At 40.8% G+C, this 23,585-nt stretch overlaps 1 protein-coding gene across 34 annotated transcripts in view; it reads left to right on the top strand.

The window, feature by feature from the left end:
• DOCK9 (dedicator of cytokinesis 9) overlaps positions 1-23,585 on the top strand; it is a 256,028-nt gene that overhangs the window by 82,031 nt on the left and 150,412 nt on the right. For 10 of the 34 annotated variants that reach the window (XM_074329469.1, XM_074329475.1, XM_074329461.1 and 7 more), the window contains exon 1: positions 17,415-17,676. The exons of the other annotated variants lie outside the window; for them this stretch is intronic. In XM_074329469.1, coding sequence (XP_074185570.1) covers positions 17,551-17,676 — 126 coding nt within the window. In that variant the 5' untranslated portion in view covers positions 17,415-17,550. Of the gene's footprint in view, positions 1-17,414; positions 17,677-23,585 lie in introns of those variants that run through there. 34 annotated transcript variants of the gene reach the window in all.

Below are 23,585 nucleotides of genomic sequence, written 5' to 3'. Positions count from 1 at the left end.
TACAGATTGGGACTAGCAAAGATGAAGTTTCTTTGGGTTTCAGGACACTCAAACTTTTTATTGTGGAATGCTTGTGCTGTTTGCTTTCCCATTGGCAGAGCAACTTAATTTCGTTATTATAATAAAACAAACTAATTTACATAGGCAATTAGACAGTGTGTTCATGGTCATTCTTCTGTAAAACAGTCGCCTCTGACCACTGTGGACAGACCTGGGCCAGGCTGCTTAATTTTCCTGAGATGCCATTTTCTCATGTGTAAAGGAAAGTTTGGATTAGATCATTCCTTTAAGGTGAGAAATTCTTTGTATTTGAAATTGATTATTGGAATATATATAGGTCATCAGGGAACTGTAAAGCAAGTCCAGTTGGAGTAATGTGTATAAATGCATAGAAAGTTAAATAACTATATGTTAGATCTTAGCTCAGGATGACTCTAGAAAGTATAACATAAGTCAATAATGGTGACTTGCTGTTAGTACTAAGGACCAGAAAAAAGGTGTGTGACCATGGTCATAGTTGTGTTGATTTGGACCACGGACGCAGTGGGTACGAAGGAGGGTTGGTGGTCATTACTAGTAGCACGTGTGTGTCTCAGCGCTCCGCCCCTGGCCAGCATCCTCTCCTTAGGTGATGTCATGCACTTTCATTGTTTTAGCCACCACCATGGGGTGTCCCAATATGTCTGCGTTGGAAGCTCTGTTCTCATCCCCGTGCACAAATGGTCACATGTCATTTTCTGCTTAAAACCCTTTAATGGCTTCCCATTTAGCTCAGGCTAAAATACACAATCCTTAATACACCCGTCAGCGTGGTCTGCGTTCTATTTATCACACCAAGCTCATCGTGAACTATTCTCCTCTGGACCACTGCACTGAAACCACACGTGCCACCTTTCAGCTCCCCAAAAGGAGCAAGCTCTTTCATGCCTCAGAGACTTTTCCACGTGCCATCCTCCCTGCCTTCAACTGGTGCCAATTCAGCCATTTCCACTTCCATCCTTCCTTCTAGCCACAGCTCAAGAGGAGCTTTCTCAGAGAAGGCTTATTTGACCCCAGATTAGCTAAGCATCTTCTACTTTGCTTTCAGTGCACTTATCACAGTTGTAAATAAACTAGTAATTGTAGTGCCAGTTGCTTGCTGAATGGTTCCTCTGACCTCTGGATATGCTTGTACAAACAGTTGACAGGCTTGTAGAAGATAGCTGACATGTCTGTTTCCCTTTGCGCCTTTCTTCTGGCTGGTGTGAAAGAAGAACCTCTGTAATGTGTTTACTTCAAACCCTGGCATTAGCTTTACTTGAGTGAGCAATATTAGCAGAATATCCACAAAGGCTTTCCTGGGAAAAGGTGTTTCTGCCATGGGAGGATTCAGTGTTCTCAGTGGCCTGCTGACCTGCAGTTAGACCCAAGTGGTTGAGATCCATGGACCATCCAGCAGATGGACTTCCAACAGAAGGACTCAGGTCCTCGTCACTTTCCCCCATATGTACATTTCTTTAGAACACCGGGGTCATTTACACAATTTGCTATTTGTAAAATATTAGTAACCAGGCCTCATTAACTTCTTATAGTTTTTTGGTTGTTTACAATTTAAAGTGAACAGAAACATAAAACTTAGTGTTTAATGTTGTTGGGTTTGCAGAATGTACTATTACAAAATGTAGTAATTATATATTTTTGACACGGAAATTTAGTTGGCATGTGTAAGGCCTAAATTTTTGCTAAGCATGTTTCTAATGTTTTTTCCAGAATTCTCACAAAATAATATGTGGCAAGAGAAAGGAAGAGAAATTTCCACTTGATATACAGAATGAAAAGACATTATCTTAGGAACACAATTGACAGGAAGGAACAAAGACAATGACTAAATTGATCTTGATTAGGAACATAATTGAAAATATTTATGTATATTTATATAATATATATAATTACGTATATGTTCATATGTAAGTAACGTAATTATGATTACATATAAATAAAAATATAGGATGAATACACAACTCTTTGGCCATGCATTCCCTTGTTGCAGAAGATTTATACCTTTGAGGATCGGGTTGATACATCCTCTGATGGAATTGATGCAGGATTTCTTAGTCTTACTACTAACATTTTGGGCTGGAGAATCCTTTCGTTAGGAGGCTGTCTTGTGCCCTGGAAGATGGTGAGCAGAATCCCTGGCCTCTACCCACGAGATGCCAGCAGTAACACCCCCTTCTGCAAGTATGACAACAAAAAACGTCTTTGGTTATTGCCAAATGTGCCCTGGAGGAGTGCAGAATCGCCTCCAGTTGACACCACTAGACGAGAATATCTGATGCTTCAGGTTAAGTCTGTAGTGTGAAGGGTGAGTGCTCAAAACGAGCCCCAGAAAGGCAGAGAGGGTGCCCATCTCTATCAGAGTTCCCGTCCTACAAGATGGTGAGCACGCCCTCGCTTCTGCTGGGACTCGTGCCAGCGGCCGTTCACCTGCAGTAGGGATTTCATTCTGGACTTTTCTGAAGTAAATTAAATCTAGCTCACTGATTTTGTTTTTGTTTTAAATCTTGAAGCACCAATCCAATTCTTAATTATTCTTTAAGAGCTAACTCAAAGTCACCCTAGAAAGGAGATAGGTGATCACCCATCAACTCCTGTGAGCAGTGATTGCCTTCCACCCAGGCTCCCAAATGCTGGTCCTCAGACCATGACAGAGCTTCCTAAAGATCTGTGCAGAAATGAGAAAAGTTTATTCCCTTGAATTTTTGACATAAGCAAATTCCATGTATTTATTCATCTAATTCTAACTACAGTGAGAGGAAACATTTAATAAACTTTTTTAAGCAAATCATGTTGATTACTTTTTCCCCTCTAAACAATCATAAAGGGACCATTAGATTTCCATATGGAGCAAAGAATGTATGTAACTCAAACAGAACTCTTCCTACTTGTACCATTAGAAAGAAAAGAAAAAAAACACTGAAATTTTCCCCCCAGCATGCATTTGGGTACAGTACAGTTAGCATGCCTGTTTCAACATCTTGCCCCTAACCACCTGTTTTCACCATTTAGTTGTTGTGTTGCCTGTTTGTAAACACTTGTGGTATGGATGGAATTTTGGTATCGTGATAAACTGGGCTATGATTTAATAGAATCTAGTTGACAGTGATAGAGGTTATCTATCTCACTGCTATATTTTACAGCTGCTCAGAGGACACTGACATCTGGCTTTTAATCTAGTCGAGTGAGTTGGGAACTGCTTTTTGGGGGGCTTAGGGGGTTGTCTGTTCTGAATAGTGGAAAGGAAGGCACACAGAATTCTACGCCTGGAAAGGATTCCTAGTGAAGTCATGCTGTTCCTTCCTATCACAAGCCCATCTGTCCTCCCTCCTGGTGTTTGTCACTTCTGGTCACTTCTCTCTAGGACAGTTAACCGTTCGTAGCTTACCAGGTTGAGTAGCACCTGGTTAAAATAATAGCCACTCTTTGCATGTAAATTATATACTTTTTTCTTAGAAACACATTTCTTTTTATTTTCACATCTCATCTCCCAAAGATTTCCGTGATGTAGATTGAAGGCAAATGTTACTCTGCAGTAATACAGCAGTTAAATTGTTTCTCAGGCCACATAGCAAGGTTATAATAAATGGGTGGCTGATCCAAGAATTATGATTGTGGAGTCTCACACGTGGTCCATAATGATCAAGTTACCATACTGTACCCCTGTCATTTCCCCAGGAATTTGGTACGTAATTAAAGTATTAGCAGATACTTACTTTAGAGTAATTATTTTTATTACTGCATATGCTGTGGAAAGGAAAGCTCTGCTTTAAAGTTCTCACTGAAGAGGCAGAATTTTCTCGAACTCCTGACTGCTGAATATAAGTCTACCTTTCTCCCTTTGTCTCCCCAGACTCCTTTCCCAGCCCAGTGGCGCTTCTTCATCAAAATCTTGCTGTTCCCTGAACACACCATGCTCTTCCAGCCCTCCAAACTTTTCTGTAGATGATACTGTGTTTCCCCGACAATAAGACCTAGCTGGACCATCAGCTCTAATGCATCTTTTGGAGCAAAAATTAATATAAGACCCGGTCTTATTTTAATATAATATAAGACCAGGTATAATATAACGTAATGTAATGTAATATAATATAATATATAATACTGGGTATAATATAATATAATAAATATAATATAATATAATTAATATAATATAATATAATATAATATAATATAATATGATATAATACTGGGTCTTATATAATATAATGTAATATAATATAATATAATATAAAATCTGGTCCTATATTAATTTTTGCTCCAAAAGACACATTAGAGCTGATGGTCCGGTTAGGTCTCATTTTCGGGGAAACACGGTAGTTCCTTTTCCCTTGTGTACCTTTTGTTCTCTTCAGTGCTTGACAAAATCTTGCTCATCCTTTAAGACTTTGCTTTCCAGGGTGTTGCTCCCTGGACTAACGTCAGCCTGCAGCTTGTTGGAGATGCAGATCTTCAGCTGTGCTCCAGACCTCCTGCGCTGACGGTGGACTGAGAGCCGCTCAGAGGAGGACCTGGGGGGCAGTGGGGTACCTGGGTGCCCACAGGGCCAGTGTTCTCACACAGACCTCCTTCCCTAGCTGGCTCATCCTAGAGAGGATTAGAAGAGGGCTCGCAGCCTGTGTGTTCACAAGCACTCAGTGATGCCGCCACCGTGGAGCTTGAGAAGCACCGCATATAGACAACACCTTTCACGCGGCACCGCAGCTCTGACCCTCATCCTGACAACTGTTGAGCAGGTGACCATCCCTCTTGTCAAATTAGGCTACGTATTAATTAGGCAAAGTACTTTCATTGCTGTAACCAAATGGCAAACGCTTAACACTCGAAGTGTTTATCTTTCACTTGTGACAAGATCCTGTTGGTCATGCACTGGGTGGTCTGGCCTGTAATGACTCAGGAATCTAGTTTCCTTACATCCCCGGCTTCTCCCTTGCCCAGGACCTCCTCAGAGGCTGGGACCTCTGCTTGCAGCAGGCCCACTAGTAGAGAGGGAGAGAGCGCTGGCATGACGGGGCACCTTGTGATAATTGCATCTGGACTTTGCTACCTCATTTTTTTAATATTCTTTTGGCCAGAACCCAATCACATAGTTTCAACCCAATTGTCAGAGAGTTTGGGAAATGTGGTCTGCCCAGGAAGAAGAAACAGGATTGGGGAGCAGCTAGCCCAGCACTGTCCAGTAGAAATACAATGCCAGCCACATACGTAATTTTACATTTTTTAGAAGCTGCATTCAAAAAAGCAAAAGGAAACAGATGAAATTAATTTTAATGCTATAGTTTATTTAACCTGGTATATTCAAAGTGTTATTCAACACAGAATCAACAAACATTATGAATTAAGTTTTTTTAGTTTCTTTTTTTCATACAAAGCCTTTGAAGTCCAGGGTGTATTTTTCATTTAGAGCATGTCTCAGAGGCCAGACAAATGTCAAGTGTCCAATAGCCCCATGTGACTAGTGGCTACCATATTGGACAGCTCTTGTTCAGCAGGGCCTCGCCACACCTGATATTGAAATCCCTCCTTTCTATCCTTCCAGCTTACTCCCCTGCTGACTGTGCATTTCTTATGTCTCATTTCTGTGTGTTTCTTACCTCTCAGTCCTGCACAGTGCACTATGGTTAAGAAGTATTTGCTGAGTGATTGGGCAGGTCGGGAGCTGATACATGAATATGGGAGCGCATTCCTCTTCGCTCCTTTGACTACGTAGTGAAAGTTCCTAAGATGTTGTCCTTTTATAATAAGTGCTGATTGCACAGAGTATGACAAAATTAGTGTCAGAGCAGAAGGATAAAACAAGCCCAGTAACTGTGGCACTAATATATATCACTGAATTGCAGAAAGTTTGCTCTGAAAAGAACTGGACCATCGGATAGTTTGATGTCCTTATTTGATGTGTCCCCCACACAAGTGGAGATTTGGAGGTTGCATATCAGCTCTAGGGAGCTGGTTCTGTCGACACTTTTGGTGGATTTAACTCTATTGCGGTAAATCTAGAAGTCCTATGTTCTCTCTAAATTAATGAACACTTATTGTCGTATATGCCACAGTTATTTCAAAATGGGAGGTTGGGGTAAGTGTTAACATAGTCTCAGTTTAAAAATGCTGCCAAACAAAACGTGTTTAAGGCTTTTTTTTTTGGTTTATTTTAGTGGCTTTTCTTCAAGTCCTAAATCAGGGACTAGGAAAGCTCGTGAAAGTTGTATCAGTCCAATGTGTAATCGGAGTAAGAGATGCTACTTAAAAGGAAAATAATTGCACATTACGCCTGTCATTTGGGGTAGGGGTATTCTTTTCTCATTACTGGCCTTATTGCAGTGAGTTGTGGAGGACGCATATGGAGGATGTAGCCTTGGCATCTTATCCCTCTTTCGCAGAGAGAAAGGAAATCCTTAGAGACGCACGTTGCCTTTCTCTAAACAGATTGCTTCATTGCTTTCAGTTAGGGACACAGGTCACAACTGTGAACTTGAATGAGAGCTGGTAACTCAGCTGGCAAATCGGTAAGGTGTTTGTGAAGGGATTCAAGGAAATAAAACCTAGGGTTGATTTTGTTCCACACCCTCTTTAGGAAAGTATACTGCTAAGCAAGTGTTTAAGTACGTGATCCCACCATTAAAAATATCTGAGAGATGTGTGACGCTTATCCTGCTTTGTAGAGCCTTTCTTATTGACTAGAAAGGCGTTTTTTTTGTTTGTTTGGGTTTTTTTTTTTGGCAGAGGTGGGGGTGGGGGGAAGAAAGAGCAAGGAAGGTGGGTGAAGGGTAATTCTGGTAGAAGAACCCATCCACAAAGTTATATTTGTCCAAAAAGTCCAGCTAAATACAAACAATTAGTCATTAATGAGTCGAAACCTGCCACGGCATTTTCAATAAGGCTAATAAGGTCTCATGGAGGATAGTAAACTTTTTGGCCTCATCCCCACGCCACCTTCAACTGTCAGCCAAATATAGTCATCTCTGTCCTACTGATGCAGATATGGGCTCCCAGGTATGTCCTTGTATTGGATCTGGGTTTAAACATCGTGGGTGTTCTTCCTGTACCTTTTAAATTATTCAATTAACTTCATGATTCTCAGATAGAAATAAATGGAAGCCTGCCGCGTAGGTATCAGCTGCGGAGCTGTGAAAAATGCAGATCCCTGGGTCTCTGCTCAAGGTTTTAATTCAGAAGTTCGGAGTGGGGGTCCTGGAGTCAGTATAACACAGAGGTGAGCAGGCATTTAACAGATTAAGATCAGGAGGTGGTAGCGGGGAACATTCCAAGTTGACACAGCATTTCTGGAGGCAAGAAGGTAAGGTGTGAGGAGGCAATGCAGTCGGTACTCTGTGCAGGAGGCTTGGGGCAGGGGTGGTGAGGCGGGCAGGGGAGACTGCAGAGGGTCTGCGTGCTGTGTTACCCTGAAGCCACAGGGTGAGGGGTAGTCACAGGCCAGTAATCACAGTTTAGCACACGCGGAGGCTGCCCTGCCCTGCCCTGGGAGCCAGATCTCCAGGTTTTACTGTTTGTTCCTTCCTTCCTTCCTTGGGGAATTAAAATGAGAGGAAAGTCTTTGCCTTTCCTTCTGCATTTCCTCTTTCCCTCACTCTGTTCTAGGCTTTGAACCATCAGGAGGTTTCACCTATCTGTGAACAATAAAATAAAACAAAAAGGTTTCAATAGAGTGAGGTTTTGGTCCTTTGCCCAAAGTGCCCCTGTATTACTTAATTTTGTGAGAAAGAACTTCTGTTGAGCTTGAGCTTTAAATCTTTTAACTTGTCGATGACATCTGAAGACCTGGTCACGTGGAGACCAGTTTTAAAAATAGATGTTGATTTTATCTGTATGGTCAAGGCAAGTAAAAACGACCTTCTATTAATCTGTTTAAAGTTGTTTATTCACATAACGGTTCTGTGACCTTGAACTAGTTATCTGACCTTAGACTAATTCCCTAACTTCCGTGCCTTAGTTTCCTCATCTGTAAAATAAGAGTACACATCTCAGGGTTGGTGGAGGAATAAATATACTGCTTGTCACAGTGCCTGGCGAGAGAAAGCCCAAGCTGAGTAGAGCTGTTTTGGAACCTGAGGCAAAAAAAGAAAAAAAAAAGAAAAAAGAAAAAAATCAGTAACAATGATCCTATCTTTATTTCAAGTTTTGATTTGTGTATCATGGCTTTTTTGGGGGGAATTAATTTTGATATTCATTTGAGTATTTCTTTAAATTTTATTTATCTTGATTACTGAGTTTTTAGCTCTCTCTTAGATTCTGTTGCTGAATCCAATGCCTCACTTTCCGCCAGTCCTGGCCCTGTAGGAAGCACCGTATGTATAGTCATTACTTTGTGGACATCATTTTTTAAAATTTGCCACTAGTAGTAAATGGCTTTAAAAATTTTTTTAAAGTGTTTAGTTTAAAGTAATTCATGCTTATTAGGGAAAGTTTTAAAAAATATAGATAGGTAGAAAGCAAGGAATATAAAAGCCTTTGTCCCATATTTTGTACACAACCACTATTAATATTAACTTTTGGTTTTCATTTCCTGTTATCTTTCATTCTAACATTTTCGGGCTTTAGAAAAGTCTTCAATACTCTTTGTGGCTCCCCTAAAGAGATACATCTTCAGAAGGGAAATAAAATATTCTGACCTATTTAACTACCAGGTTTAAGTTTAATTTTAAAACATAGCTCCAAAGTATAAAAACGATGTGAACTTAGGTTAAGCTATTTAATTGATAAGAACATCAGTCTGAATAAACAAAAATATCTAATTATAATGCTATTATTGTAAGGGTTAAATGAGCTGAATTAAATGAGCATACGTGTCAAGTGCTTAGCACGCAGTAGGGGAAATGTTTTCCTTGCCCACCTCTACCACACCCAAGTCATTCATTCTATTCCCTTTCCTCTCCCCTTCTGTGTTGAAATTCCTGTGTGATGGTTGCAATGAAAAACAATAAATAAGTATTGATTTCTAGACTGAGGTCTTGGCAAATGGAAGTGTGTGCCTTTATGTAACATTGGAAGCCTCATTTATTTTGTATTTATTGAACCTGATATTTTTGAATCAATAAGAGACTTTAAGACCTGGCCTGTCTTTGTGGACGGGCCAGTGGAATATTCACAGCCACTGGTGTTCCAGTTTTCAGAGCTTGATTAAACATCACCCTCTTTTTTTTAAACCACACTTCTCCTGGAAGAGTTTCCCCCCCTTGTTTGAGAGGGGAAAGCTGAGGCCTATTGTGTTGCACTGTGTAATACTTTAGAAATGGAACAGAAGTGACATTGGACTGTTCAACAGCTTTCGTAAAGGACCAAAGGCGGCTGGAGCTCCATACCCATCACTATCACCACCAGCCCCGTCATTGGTTTCTGAGTTACAGGATGTGTGTGTTTTGATTTGGCAGCGAAGAGAAGGGAAGCTTGGATGGCCTCCTTTGACAGTCGCCCTCCCCGCCTACCCTTTTTGTATCTCCAACTCTGGTCACCTTGATTGTAGCATATCTGTGAAGAAGATCATTCAGTTTAGTGCATATTTTTACAGGCACTCGGGGGAAAGTGTGACTTGTCAGGATGTGTTGCCTAGGAATAATGTTGAACTCCCCTCAGACTCTGGCTTTGTTCTCTATTCCTTGGCAGTCTCTTAATTTCACATAGGAAATCAGTCACAATGAGCTGGGAAGAAGTGGAAGGCTTTCGTTTAGGCAGCAGGATGAGAAGGGATACCTCATCTTTGCTGCTGATGAGTTCATCTTATGGAAGGGACATAATGTACTGCTTCTTAAAAGAGGGGACTTCCCAATTATTGTTAGGGGATCCGTGTTATTGTAAATGATCACTGTCTTTTAAATTCAAGCTAAATTAAGCCAGAGGTTCTAGGGGGGAGTAACCCCCTTTCCTAAATTTCCTCCTAGTGGACTTTCCCCTGGTAGCCTGGGGCGGTTTCCTTTTGCCAAAGTAGGTGTGCAGCATTTGCCTGGAGGCCCATCCTCTCTCCTCCCATGTTAGGTAGCTGATGGCCGTGAATGCTGACACCTGGGAGTGCTCAGGGCCCTGCGACCTCTGCCAGCTAGTCCCATCTCTATCGTCTATAAATCTAGATGCTCCACTGAAGTTGTACTTTATAAACACTGATCGAACTTGCTGCAAGTAAGTTAACATGCACAAATAAAGATTTACAAAACCCAGAAACTTGGAGGGTGGTTATTTGCTTTTACATTAGGTTGCTTTGGGAGGTGGATGGGGGGAGAAGTGAAAGAATGAACATTTGTCTTCCATTTATAATTGAATGAGGCGTTTTATTTAGGAAGAAAAACTTGCATGCTTTAAAAAAAAAAAAGGTTTTGATTGTTTTTCTCACCAGGCATCCATTCTCTGGCCCTTAAGCTCAACACGTGTCGTGTAGTAAGGAAAGTTAGAAAATTCTACTCCTGTGAGGCTTGGGTTTGTGATCAATCAAACCAAGATGAGGCAGTTTCATCATTTATTCTATAAGCAAACATTTATGGATTGCCTGCTGTGTACACAGTACATAATCACCACCTGTCCCCCGAGTACTTGCTGATGGGGAGGTAAAACACGCAGGGACAGCTCTCGTCAAGGCTGAGTCTGTGCGACTGGCTGGGTTTTGGTAACTCAATCTGGGAGTTTCCTTTCCTGAGAAAAATCCCAGGCACATCATGTTTTCCTTGGCTTTGTAAATTTCCATCTCTAAAATGAATAATTGACAGTGCTGGCTGAATTATCGTTATTGTGATTAAAATAAATTGACAGTTTTACAGAAAAACTATTGGTGTCCAGGGTGTAAGAGCTCTATATCTAGACTGAGTGGATCCTGACCCTGCGGTGAATTCATTCAAGAAATATTTTTTGAGTCCCTACCCTGTTTTAGGACCTGGGAATAGAGCAGCGAACAAAATACTCAAAAATCTCTGCCTTCACAAAGCCTCTTTTTTTTAAATTGTGGTTAGAAAGACATTAAATAAGAAAAATAGAATAGAGAATGCCAGATGGTGATAGAGGCTATGGAAAAATGGGGGCAGGGAAAGGGTGTCTTTACTGAGAAGCCTCTGGAACATTTGTGGCTTCAGGCAGGGTTCTTTCACACAGTGGGACACATCCATTGTCCTCTTTGGTCTTGAGAATGAACGGAATCTAATCAGGGTTGTAATGGTAAACATCCTGATCCAGATGAGGGAACAGGGCCCCCAGAGAGGTGAAGCCGCTGTCCTAAATCCACACAGCCAACACCAGAGAGCTGTCTCCAGAAGTGGAAGGACTTTCCCTGTCTTAGCTTCCTCCCCTGAAAATAGAGCCTTCGTGAGGGCCTGTCCCCTGACTCCCTTCTTCACCAACAGAACATCCTGTAGCTCTTCCCGTCTCCCAGCCTCTCGGCTCTGCTCCTGCTCTGTTGGAAATGAGGATCGGACACAGTTTAGAAATAGATCCACTTTTTAGTCTTTGTGGGTGGTAGGGCAATGTGATTTTGGAATGTTTATCATTCCGTTGAGGTGGTTTGTTTTCCCCCCAAATGTCATCAATAAGTGGAATTTTAGTAGTTAATATTATAGACAGGTAGAGCTGGAAAGATCTTGTGGTTAAAGTCCTTCATTTTACAGGTGAAGTTTGTGGGACCCAGAGATGTTACTTTTGTAATATCACCCACCTGTTGAAGGGCTTAGTGGGGACTAAAACCTCAGTGTGAGCTTTGTCTATACCGTTATCTAGTAATCTAGTGTTTTCATTTATTTCTGACTATAGAAGTGATAAATGCTTTTGATGAAAACTTGGAAAACAAAAGAGTTTGGAAGGGGGAAAAATCACTCATAGTCTCACATATCAGAGGTCATTTGTTTTTTTTCAGCCTGTGTGTATGTATAATCGTGGGCATTTTCTCAATGTCGTTAAAAGTTCCCCCAAACATCATTTTTATTGGTTATATGATTTGTTCTGTTTTGGAGTTATACTTTATTGGCCTTGAGCTGTCTGCTGGGCTTTGGGCTTCCCTTGATGACCCATTTGCCCACCTGGCCATCCATTAACAAGCAGGTGTTGACACTGTTGATTGCCATCTAATGCTTTTTCATTTAACGGGCACTTGGTGTTTGAATTGCTGTTATCTCTACTTAAATAGAATTGAACCTGCTAAAGTGAAGAACTTTGTGTCCTGCAACTTTGGGTGGCTCTCTAGCCCAGCTCTCGGGACCTCAGTTTCCTTATTCTGTGAGTGGAGCATCTTCTGTTGGTCACTTCACTAAGAACCGGATAAACTCTAGACGTCTCTCCTCAGAAACATCACAGGCACACAGAATTTTGAATGTAATTTTAGAAGGTTCATGGACCACTTTTCCCACAAGTTCAGGCTTGGATTCCAGGCTAAGAAACACTAGACTGGATGATAATGTGTATTCCATTTGATTATTGGGTTAAATCTCTAATGACAAAAATGAGGTGAGCATCAGACTTTATATCAGAATGCATTTTTTTTGGGGGGGGGGTATTAACTCTTTTAACAGGCCTCAAGAGTCTGATGTAGAGACCTTCTCTCCTCTCCCACCTCCACCTGCCCTACATCTATTCTGTTTTTATCACTCTATCCCATCTCTACGGTAACTATTTATTACTGTGCTCCCTGCATACGTTGCCTCTAATCCTCTACTGTTCTGTTTTGCTACTTCTTCTGCCTTCTTTGTACCATATTTTTGTTTTTCTCAGAAGGGCAGATCATTTTCCTGACACCTTTTCTTTTCTTTGGCCAGCAAGCTGACCAGTAACAACAATACACTGTGGAAAATATTTAGTCATTTGCTGCTTTTTGTAATTTTTCTCAATAATTTATACTTACTGTTTCAAATTTTCTCAGAACACGGGAAAAGTATTACTTTGGAGTAGAGATGTAAATATATGTGTGTATTTATTTAACATTTAGCTATTTAGATAGATATCTAAGTCTCTACTTCAAAGTATGTGTATGTGTGTATACATGTACTTTGTATATTTAAATATACTTTACACATACTTTAAAGGCATATATATATATAAATTTGCCTATAAAGTTAATTGTTATATATTAAACATTTTTCTGATATGCCAAGAGCCCCTGATAAGTAAAAAAATTCCATGAGTTAATTGATGTTTATTCCTTGTATGGTTATTCCTTACATAATTATTATCTATAGCAAAATGCAGTTTCAAATTTTATATAATTCATTACTAAAAACAAGTTTATTTGTACTTCTTAAAGGTTCAGTTCTGCTGTTTCCCAGTGTATATTTGTCTCAAAAAATGTCTTGTAAGTTATGCAGAGTAACATGTTCTTAGCTGGGAAAAGGAACATTATAATTATTGGTAAATGTTCTGTTGGATTTCAGTTTATGAACATTTAAATGCTTCTGCCTTAATTTGGGCCATTAACAAGTGAAAATGTTTGCATAGTACAACTCCTAAATTTCACTTTAGGGTTAAACTGACATAAGCATTCAATTCAGCAAATATGTTCTGAGTGCTTATAGTACTCAAGATACTAGAGACTCAAAGGTGGTTTATATATAGTCCCTGGCTCTCGTGAATTTATAGTCTTACCAAAGAGGATGACACGTACAAACTTAATAAAAGGTAGACTGTGAAAAGCTTCTAAATAGAGGTAAATAAAAGTAATACCCAGAGGATTAACAGCAGAGGAGCTAATTAATTCTGGCCAGAAGGTTCAAAGGAAGTTCTGTAAGGAATGTTATATTTAAACTGGGTCCTGAGACATGCACAGGAGTCCTCTGGGTGATACGGCCTACAGCTTCTGGCTTTTCAGAATGTGATGGAACTTCATCTTGTGTGTGGGGGGGGAAGTAGGGATTTTAGAGTCTAAAGTTAGTCTTCCTTATAGCAAAACAATTGCCCTTGGAAAATTCTTTAAATTTCCTATAGTTTTCATGGTTTTGTACCCAACCCATATAATAATTTGTACGCCTATTAAAATCTGAGGCCTGAAACCCATATATAGAAGCATTCATTCCATCCTACTTCTGAAATGTTCCTCCTTCCCCACGGCGTTTCCTCCATTCTGTTTTAGCTGTAAAGCTCATTATTCTTAATATATGTTGATGCGTTTGTTATTGTAAGAGTTCAACAAGTTAGTGTGTGAAAGAACTTGAGGTTGCTGGATAGCAGAAGCTCAGTAAATGTTTGTGGATTTGAATCGAGAGGTCCAGCCCATACCTTGTTCTTTGAAATGTTGCAAAGGAAACCTTGGCCACCTATTTCCTGTCCTTCTAAGATGGCATTTCCTCTTGTGGCTGCTCTGACCAGATGCCTTTCTCATGGCCTCAGATATCTATTTTATGAACCCCCTAGAGAAACCACATCCTACTAGGAGGTTTAGGTTCTGGAGTTAAATGCTGTACCACGTGACTCTCCTTGACGGTCAGATTTCTAAAGTGTTGGTCTGTCCTAAACGAGCGGAACAGAACCAAGACACCTCATGTTGCCCAAGAAGTTATACAGCAGGAAGGCTCACAATGGTTTCTTCAGTGCTCTAGGTTGTGAGCATTTCCTTCTTCCATAAGTTGGACCCACTCAAAGGTGGTAGACTAGATGTCTGTTTATCTGTGATTTCAGTATAATTCTCGGAGTTGGTGGTGAGAAAGCTGTGTGAATCTGGCTGCTGCATTTCCTATAAACATATTGAGAACCTAGTCTATTACATTAATCAGTCCCCTTTCATGTAAATCTCCATGTGAGAAACTTTTTTGAAAATTTATGTGCTTACAGCTTGGTGTGTTGTCTTCTTTTGATGATATTGATAATTGATAATTATGATATTGATAATTATGCCATGAGAAAGGCATCTGGTCATGTTTGCTTTTCGGTCCTGGCTACCTGGAAACTCAGAGACAATTCAAAATTTTTTCCTTGATTACAAAAGAAATATAAATTCACTGCTAAAATTTTGAAAAATATAGAAAAACTTCAAGAAGAAAATACCTCTCATGGCACGAACACAGGGGGTTCAAATGACTGAAGGCAGTTGTCATAGCTGAGCTGCAAAGAGGGAAGAACAGTTGCGTTAAATTGCCAAAGCGCTTTGTAATGTGTTGAAGCAACACAGTTGGTGGAATTGTCATTTTAGATCACATAGTCAAAGTCCTGAATTTAAGACTCAGGTCCATTTCTTCAGATTGCAATAAGAACAGCAACAACCGTAGTTGCCATTAACATCTACTATGTGCCAGGCACTGTGCTATGCCATTTTTACCTCAATGGGATTAAACTCAGATGCTGTCTTCATCTAATTGCTGATCAGTAGCTTTTATATATTTCTGCTTTTCAGCAGTTGGCATAGTTGAAATAGACAACTGGTTCAGCATGGTAGCATGGTTAAGAGTGCGTACACTGGATCCAAATTGCTTGCTGTCTGACCTTCTGCACATACATAACATCTCTGTGCATCAGTTTCTTCATCTGTAAAATGGGAATAACCATGTTATTGTTAGGAAGATTAAATAAGTTATTATTTATCACAGGGCTTGGGACACAGCAAGCACCTCTAGTTTCATAAAATAAATAACTTTTTAAGTTCCTTCTCATTACTTACAGAATGTCAGGGTTTTTTGACCCAACAAATAGGATCGCATTTCTCTCCTTAAAGTCCAGAACTTCTGGTGGCTTAATGATGTTGGCGGTGCGAGGAAGAACTGGGCTATTTAGAACTTCTGGGGCCATTTCTAAAAGGTTTTCAAGTTGTTGATTATACTGTACTTTACTGAGGCTCCGTTTGTCTATTTAGTGCTTGTGGCTTGATCCTTTCTTGCCTCCTCTGATTTATCAGACATTTGTAAATGTTGATTTAACTGTTATTTCAGTTCTGTATTTATGTAACTGAGGCTCTTTGGGCTCTTTCCTATCCTCTTGTAACTTTACAAAGATAGATTTTTTAAAAATTCATAGATCATACTATTTTGGAACACCGATTTGGTGAGTTTATATGTCCCCTGAAAGATTACCCTCAGTTGAGAAATTGGTAGTTTAAAAAAAAGTTACAGAAACTGCTAATTTTTTTAATAGACTCATTGAATCCTTGTGACTCATTACACAGTTAATATCCACACTCAGGATTCCTGGTGTTTAAGCAACTGAGGCCCTCGTGGGAAGGAGAACAGGTGGGCATAGGGTGCCATCTTGGCTCCCTTATTGCCCCTCCCCCCCGCCCACTCAGCCTCAGTTACTTTGCCTAGAAAGTGGGAGACTTGTACCTGTATCTTACATAACAGTTTATATATTTCCCTGGGTAGTGTGCCTTAATGCACCTGTTGTTGCTAAGTGACACCTAGTTCCATTTTTTTTACTTCTACTACAAATTCTATTATCAACTATTACCAAATCCTCTCTGATTTCAGGGAAATCAGTGACTAACTGGGAGAAGTGCTGCAGCCGCCCAGAAAGTGCAGATGAATATTTAATACCATCTTCGTGCCCATTTTCCATGTGATTTTTTAAATAAATCCCTTAACACTTCTGTTTTTGTTTTCCCTAGGAAATGATTTTAAAGTGATTTAAAAATCACTCCACTGTTCTAGTGAGGAAGTAATATAAAATAGCAGGCTTTGGGGAAATCACATTTTGGGTGCGATCACCATTGAACCAGGGGATGGTGAGGCAGCTACGTTCCTGTGCTCTGTGTAAACCTGTTAAGTATGCTAATCCGTCACTTATGATGTCTGTCCATCTTGCCTTCTCAACTAGCTCTGACGCTGCTTGAAGGGAGAGATAACCCTGCCATATATTTTTTACTGTGAGCCTCTCAGTACCTCGTCCCTGTTGATGGACTTAAGGTAGTATTCTGTTTAACAAGAGCATTTACCATGATACGTGGTTTCCCAGGAAAATGTTTGATGACCTTGACTTTTCAGCACAAAATAATCGATAAATTAAGTTTTACATGTAGGGAGACTTTTTCTTTACACCTGCAGCCGCAAGGTGCAGGCTGTGGAACCCCTTGCTGGTTGCTCTTCCTGGCTTTGATCATCAGCCAAGCTTTTGGTGTTTAGCCATAACATTTCTCACCAGAAATGGTAAGAATTTTAGAACACGCAGACGACCTAGCTGTCTCTCCAGCCACATGAGCTTTAGATGTGAAGTAATTGTGAAGGAGCCGAACTGTGTGACTGGTTTCCTCTTAAACACTGCACTATTTTGATTCGGGTCGATTTGGCCCACGCCATGTGGAGCCGACACAATGGGGCCGCTCTTTACTGGAGAGGCAGTACACTGTGTATTGTACAGTTCTGGGTTTGTTTTCCTTTGGCCAGTGAGTGGGAACCTCCCATTTTCCGAGCAGTAGTAACACCCCTGGAGGCTGGCCCTTGCTGGCGTGCCCTCCCACCCTGGCGGGCTCTGGGGACCCAGCTAGAGGGGCTGACCACTTGTGCCTGGGAAGCCAGCTTCCTCTCCTCCCTCTGACCACGGGCATGTGTGTGCCTTACACAGCCAGGGACTCGCAGCTGTCCAAGTTGCAGACTTTCTGACTTGCGTTTTCAGCCGAGAATGCAGGCTGATAAATGCAGGACAAGTAGTAGAAGTGTCAAAAAGGAGCTGGTGATCGAATCTCCCCTGCAACGAAAGGATGCAGTTCAGGGAGAAGTGGAAGCAGAGAGCCCAGTGCCAGTGCTGGTAAGAGGGGCTCACCCACAGCGTTTCTGTTGCTGTTCCCACGCAGGGCTTTGCTCGTGTGTGAGCGTTTAGTGCTTCTTGCCCTCGCTTTGATTTTACAGCTTGCTCTGCCTGTCTCTTGTGAACTCTCCTCTCCCTTCTTTCCTGTAGATTGTCTTCCGTTCTACTTTCATTCTTCTTTGTGAGGAAAGGTATGTTGATATTTCGTGGGTGAACGTGGCTTCCAGGAGGCTTCTTTGTACAGAACAACCATGTATTGTTTAAAATGATGTCCCACCTAGCTGCAGTGTTGCCAGATGTGCACCCAGAGAGGCACATTTTAATTGCCTTCTATAGGGTTGAAAAAGATGTCCTTTGCAAAATTAGAACATGTTTACACGATGTATTTGTTATTGTGAAAATGTGGAAAATGACGTTGGAGGGTTTTTTAAGGAACATTAACTGTCGAAGTTACGCATGTTCTCATTCACTCACTCATTTTAACAGGTTTGCCTTGAACAGCGTAAGAAAAAAGCTAAACTTTGAACCAATTGAGAAATGTTTCTGTTCTTCACATTAGCTAGACTCATAGCAGTTTGGATAGATTCAAGTGTTTCGGTTGACTTTGTAAGGGAGGAATGTGAAAAATGGTTGTGTTACCATCAGTGAGTAGGTTGTGCTTCTCTCTTGGAATTTCTTTAGTACAATAAAGGCACATAAATTTTTTAAGCAAACTGCAGAAAACCAGCAACAGGCACTGCAGAGGGAACAATTGAACCTTTCAAACGATCTGTTAAAGGGATTGTTAAACAAATCCTTAGCAATTTTATATAGTGTTTTTTTTTAAAACAGAGGTCCAGCTGCTGTTATCATAAAGTGTTTGGTTAATTAATTTTCAATTAATGTCTTTAAGAATCTGAACTTAAACTGGATTGGATTTGAATTAAACTGCATTCCTCTGTGACACATGAGACTGCCTTATATTGTATTACCTTCCAAATTATGTTGCTAACCATGAACTGAGAAAGTCAAGTATGATGGACTTTTTCACTGCATATTTTCATCTGAGAGATTTATGTCCCCACGTTGGTATATTGTTTAGCGATGTTATTCATTATCTTGGATTCCTTTCAGCTAGCATAACAGTTCGTTTATGAATTGAGTAGTTTGAGCCGCTTACATGCTATATAAATTTAATTCATTAAAACTCCCAGCTGATGTAGCTTATGATTTCTTGGAGGAAGTTGTGTGGTTTGGGTTCCCTTGTGAATCTTCTTAAAAATCTTTTGTCAGTGATTCTTCAGATATGTAAAAATATTTGTCCAGAGGATTAAATACACGATAGAAGGTTGCTGCGTGATTTTTGTTTTAGTTCCACAGTGACTTTTAAAAAACTTATTTTTCTTTCTAGTGCTCAAAAAAAAAAAAAAAAAAAAAAAAAATTGGCCCCTCATATCCCAGTTGTTTATTTAGGTCAAATCTCACTCCAGGCAGTTCCATGGGGAGTTTTGTTTTTTGCCCCCCATTCCCCCCACTGTAATGGATAAGGCTGTGCTGCTGTAGCTGCACCTGGCGGGGGTGCTCATCAGGGCCCAGAAGCTTCTGGCAGCGTGGGGAGCTCTGGCTCTGTGCGCCTGCAGGGAGAGCTGTGAGGGAGAGGTGAAGGTAACAGTGATACAGCCAGACACTTTTTCTTATCTGCTAGTGTTTCTCTTCTTCCATGGGGGTAAGCAAGATAAAAAGAGCTAATATCAGATAAGAGAAGCAAGAATATTTAAGTAGGGCCTCTGCCCAGCGCAGATCTCCTTACAGGGGATCGCTGCCCACAGCGAACGAGAATTCCACGAACTGCTTGGAGTACACCTGTGTTTCAAGATGATTTTTAAAAAGTACCCCAGCACAGCCATGAAATCTATTTCTTCTAGTGCTATTCGTTCTGTCCGTAGCCCACGCACTCGGTGAGAATCCCCAAGTCTGTAACGTTTAGGTCTAAGTAACTTTATTTAAGAGGTGGCATTTTGAAATCAAGTTTTGCTGCTTTTAGTTATGTACAATCAGTCCTTGGGGGGAAACATTACATAGTTTAGAAAACATAAAAGTAATTAATGCATGTAAAAGAAATTTGAATAGTGTAGACAGAGGGAAAAATAAAGTGCCCTTGCTTTTGCTCTCCAGAAGTGCCCACTTTTCGGTGCCTGTAAGTTGAACATTGCAGCGTCTGAAACTTTATAATGTCCTGTGCATATAAAAATATAACTGTGTGTGTGTGTGTGTGTGTGTGTGTGTGTGTGTGTGCTGGTACTATAGATTTCTGCATTAGTTTTCTCCCAGAACGTATTAAACACATCTTTCTTTGTCACCATATTTAGATTTACGCCATTCCTTTTAATGGCTGTATCTTCTAGTTTGTAGCTGTACCATAAGTTGATGATTATTCCATTTGTTTTTAATTATCTGCAATTCTTACAATTGTATAGTCATTGACAAATGACTTTGTGGGCTGTGAATGACTAACGGGAGTAATCGGGAGATTCTTGATCTCTCCAAGTTGGTTACCCTGCTTTCATCAGAATACCTATTTTTGTCCCCCCAAACTCAAAAGTAATCCCTGAAAATAATTCATTCTAAGTATTTTGTACCTGCTTAAGAATTTAGAGGAGAAGGGTGTGACCTCAGAGTCAGAAATGGCTGGGGTATATGTTGTTTGTGTTGTCCTTCTGTTGAGTTACTTTCAAGAGTTGGCAGGTAAGGACTGGGACACAGGTCTCCTGCTGGGAATTTTGAAGGCGGAAAGACGGGGAAAATAGAGAAGAGGTGAATTTTCATGTGTTAGGTATACTTATTAGGTAGTTTTTGAAAAGTTTCTTTTTAAAGACACCTTTTCTATTTATGTTTTTTTCCTGGGATCTTCAAATGTTAAAAACGGAATCTGAGTTCTCCCCGTGGTATTTGAATGAACAGACGATTAACTTTAGCTGACAACGTGAGGAGGCAGCATATATGCCGGTGTAGAAAGGAGGAGACTGGGCTTCGGTTGGACAAATTGGTGCTTTACCTGGGAAAATCTTTTCTCTCCCTGAAGTTCTCTTTGCTCTAGAAATAGCAGAAGTGAATTAAGACACAAGCCCTGAAGTATAAACTTATGGGCAATGATCATGTTGTCAAAATCCTGTAAGACTTCAGATGACTGTGATTGAGTTCATTAAATTATAGTTACAATGCCCTTCTGCCCAACAGGTTTTCCTGCATCCCTGTAGATGTGTATGGAAATAATTAATGATATTAATTACATTGGTGATATTTAATAAGTACTTTCTTTGTTTTTAAAATATTGAGCGGCGCAGGAAAGAAGTTCCTGCAAGCTGTACGTAGTGACATAGTCCCAGGCAACAAAACAGGAAATTTTACTCATGCAGAGCCGCAAACCTTCACTGTGCTCTTTGGTTCTCCCCTTCATTTGTTTATTCATTCGTTCATTAGGCCCACATTTACAAGGCCTGAGATTTGCCAGACGTCCTGTATAGTGCACAGGGAGACACAGGTGAGCAAGACAAATACCCTTCCTCTCCACAAGCAGCAGAGTCTGGGTAACCAGGGGCTTTGTTCCTCAGAAATGCTTTTCACATTGTTTACTCGGCGCAGGTGAGTGTTAATCTCACGCATCCTTTCCCACTTGGCAGACGGCACTTAAAGTATCAACCAGCTTCAGCAAGAACACATTCTCCATTTTGTAGCGCTTAAGGTGGGCTCAGTGCTGCTTTGCAGAAGGCACAGGGGCCCTTCACTGCTCTTATGAACGCTTTGTACGAATGAGGCCTCCAGAGTTGCACACATACTTTGTAGAATGGTCCATGGAAGGAATCTTGGGGAAGTGCCTGCTCAGATAGGGCCAGTGTGAACTCACTAACCTTGCCGGCGTGGAAACCTATCCCAGAGAAGGCTTCCACCACGTATGTCCCTGTCTCATTACAACGCTGAGCCTCTCTTCTCTTCTGGGCTTCTTGAGTGGGTAGAACACGAAAATCCACCCAGCTCCTGTGTGTTTCTTTTCTCACGTGTGTCGTCAATGGGGAGGCAGAATGGCTGGTCACTGTTTTTTATAACAAAGTAATGTCAGTTGTTCTCTTTTTAAAATTTTTTTTGGTGTAGTCATAAAATGGGAAAAATATACAGAGTGCCTTGCTCTGTGTCAGACACTGTTTTAAGCCTATTAAATGTTATTTCAGTTAATCCTCATCATTCTAGAAGGTGGGTGCTATTGTTTCCCTTTTTACAGGTGAGGACCCTGAGCACCGAGGGGTTAGGTACCCTGCTCAGTTACATATTTAGTAAGTGACAGCCGGGAGTTTTGGTTTTCCGTCAGATTTTCCAAAACCCATACCTGGAAACGTATGTGTATGTACAATTTATTTAAAAACGATTTGCTTATGCTTGGCATGGGGATTATAAAGATGAAAAAGAAAAGATAAAACTCCCTGCCCTTAGAACATTTAAAAATTGTTTGAGAAAGGCCAATTTATAAATGATAGAACAACAGTCGTTGATAGCACAAACAAAGAGAAGGATGGTTGTGCCTGAAGAAGGTGGAAATACGAACGAAATAGAATTAATTGGTGTTGGGAGCCAGTCTTATTTTGGATGTCATGTATTATCTTTCCAGAAAGTTATATATAGGGATGTAGATTGGTGGAATATCTGAGAGTCTGGAGATACCTTATTATCCTCCCTAAATTTCTTTCTTTTTTTAAATTTACAGTGTGATCCAGGATAATTGGAAATGTTTATTCCTGAATCAGTAAAATGGGCACGGTGGTCCCTGTAGTGTTTAGAGAAGGTTGCCGCTTGCCCACTGTGCTCTACTCCTTGACAGGTAGCATCTAACTGCAAGGCAGCAGAACCATGTCACAGGTGGCAGGTGATGTGGCTGGTGTCATAGAAAACGCTTTGGAGACCAGAGACAGACTTTGGTTGAATATCTGCCTCTCAATCTGCAGATCACCACCCTTTCCTCCCCTGGCCCTACCCAACCCCAGCTTCAGAAGTTTTCTCATCTGTAAAATGAGACGTATGTAGTAAATCTCTAAGGTCTCTTCTGGGGTGAAAGCTCCGTGTTTCAGGATTATTAGTTTTGATCCCAGAATAACCTCTGATGGAGTCAGGTCAAGACCCTGGAGTTTGGTTTTAGATTCTAAGCTCAGTTTATCCAAAAATTGTTTGGGTTTTGATTTGTAGCAGCTTCAAAACAAGGATATTGGCTTTTCACCCAATGTAAGTTAGTAACACAAGTGAAATGCGTTGACCAACCTGGTAATAAATAAAAGTGGCAGCAGAATTTGGAGTTAGCAGAGAAGACTGCCCAGGAGAGGCAAGAAGCCCCTGCTTGAGCCTACAGATGATATATGACTGAGAATAATTTTAGAACCACGGAGGCTCAGAAATTATAGTTTATCTTCAACTTTACAGAAGTTTGAAATATCCCCGTGATATGATACAGCTAGTCCTAAGTTTTTCTTAGAGTGACATTTTGAGGCTCTGGACATTTTTAGTGCTTGATTTTTCCAGACAAGGTGTGTCCCTGAGGGCCTTGGGGAGGAGTCAGTCTGTAGTTCTGTTGCTATTACAGTTGTTACTACTGAGGAGGAAGCAGACGTGAGTGTGCAGAGCTGTGCACTCACGGTCAGGGGACCCAGCTACGGTGTCTTGGAAACACCGTGACATTTCTAAGCCAAGGTTGTGCTTCTGTCAGATGGAGAAAGTAGTAGTGTCTGCCCTCTGGATTCATCATCTCCAAAGGTTATCAGGACTGCCCTGGTCAACTTACTACCTTCAGTCTCTCCGTGCTCCAACGGGCTGCTACCTGGCCGCTTTTTTCAAATTACAGATACTGTTACTCATTTCCCGCTTAAACCTGCTTACACCCCTTCTCTTGG

Source organism: Rhinolophus sinicus, linkage group LG04 (genome assembly GCF_036562045.2).
Source record: "Rhinolophus sinicus isolate RSC01 linkage group LG04, ASM3656204v1, whole genome shotgun sequence".
NCBI lineage: Eukaryota > Metazoa > Chordata > Mammalia > Chiroptera > Rhinolophidae > Rhinolophus > Rhinolophus sinicus.
This window is presented reverse-complemented; position numbering and strand designations above follow the sequence as displayed.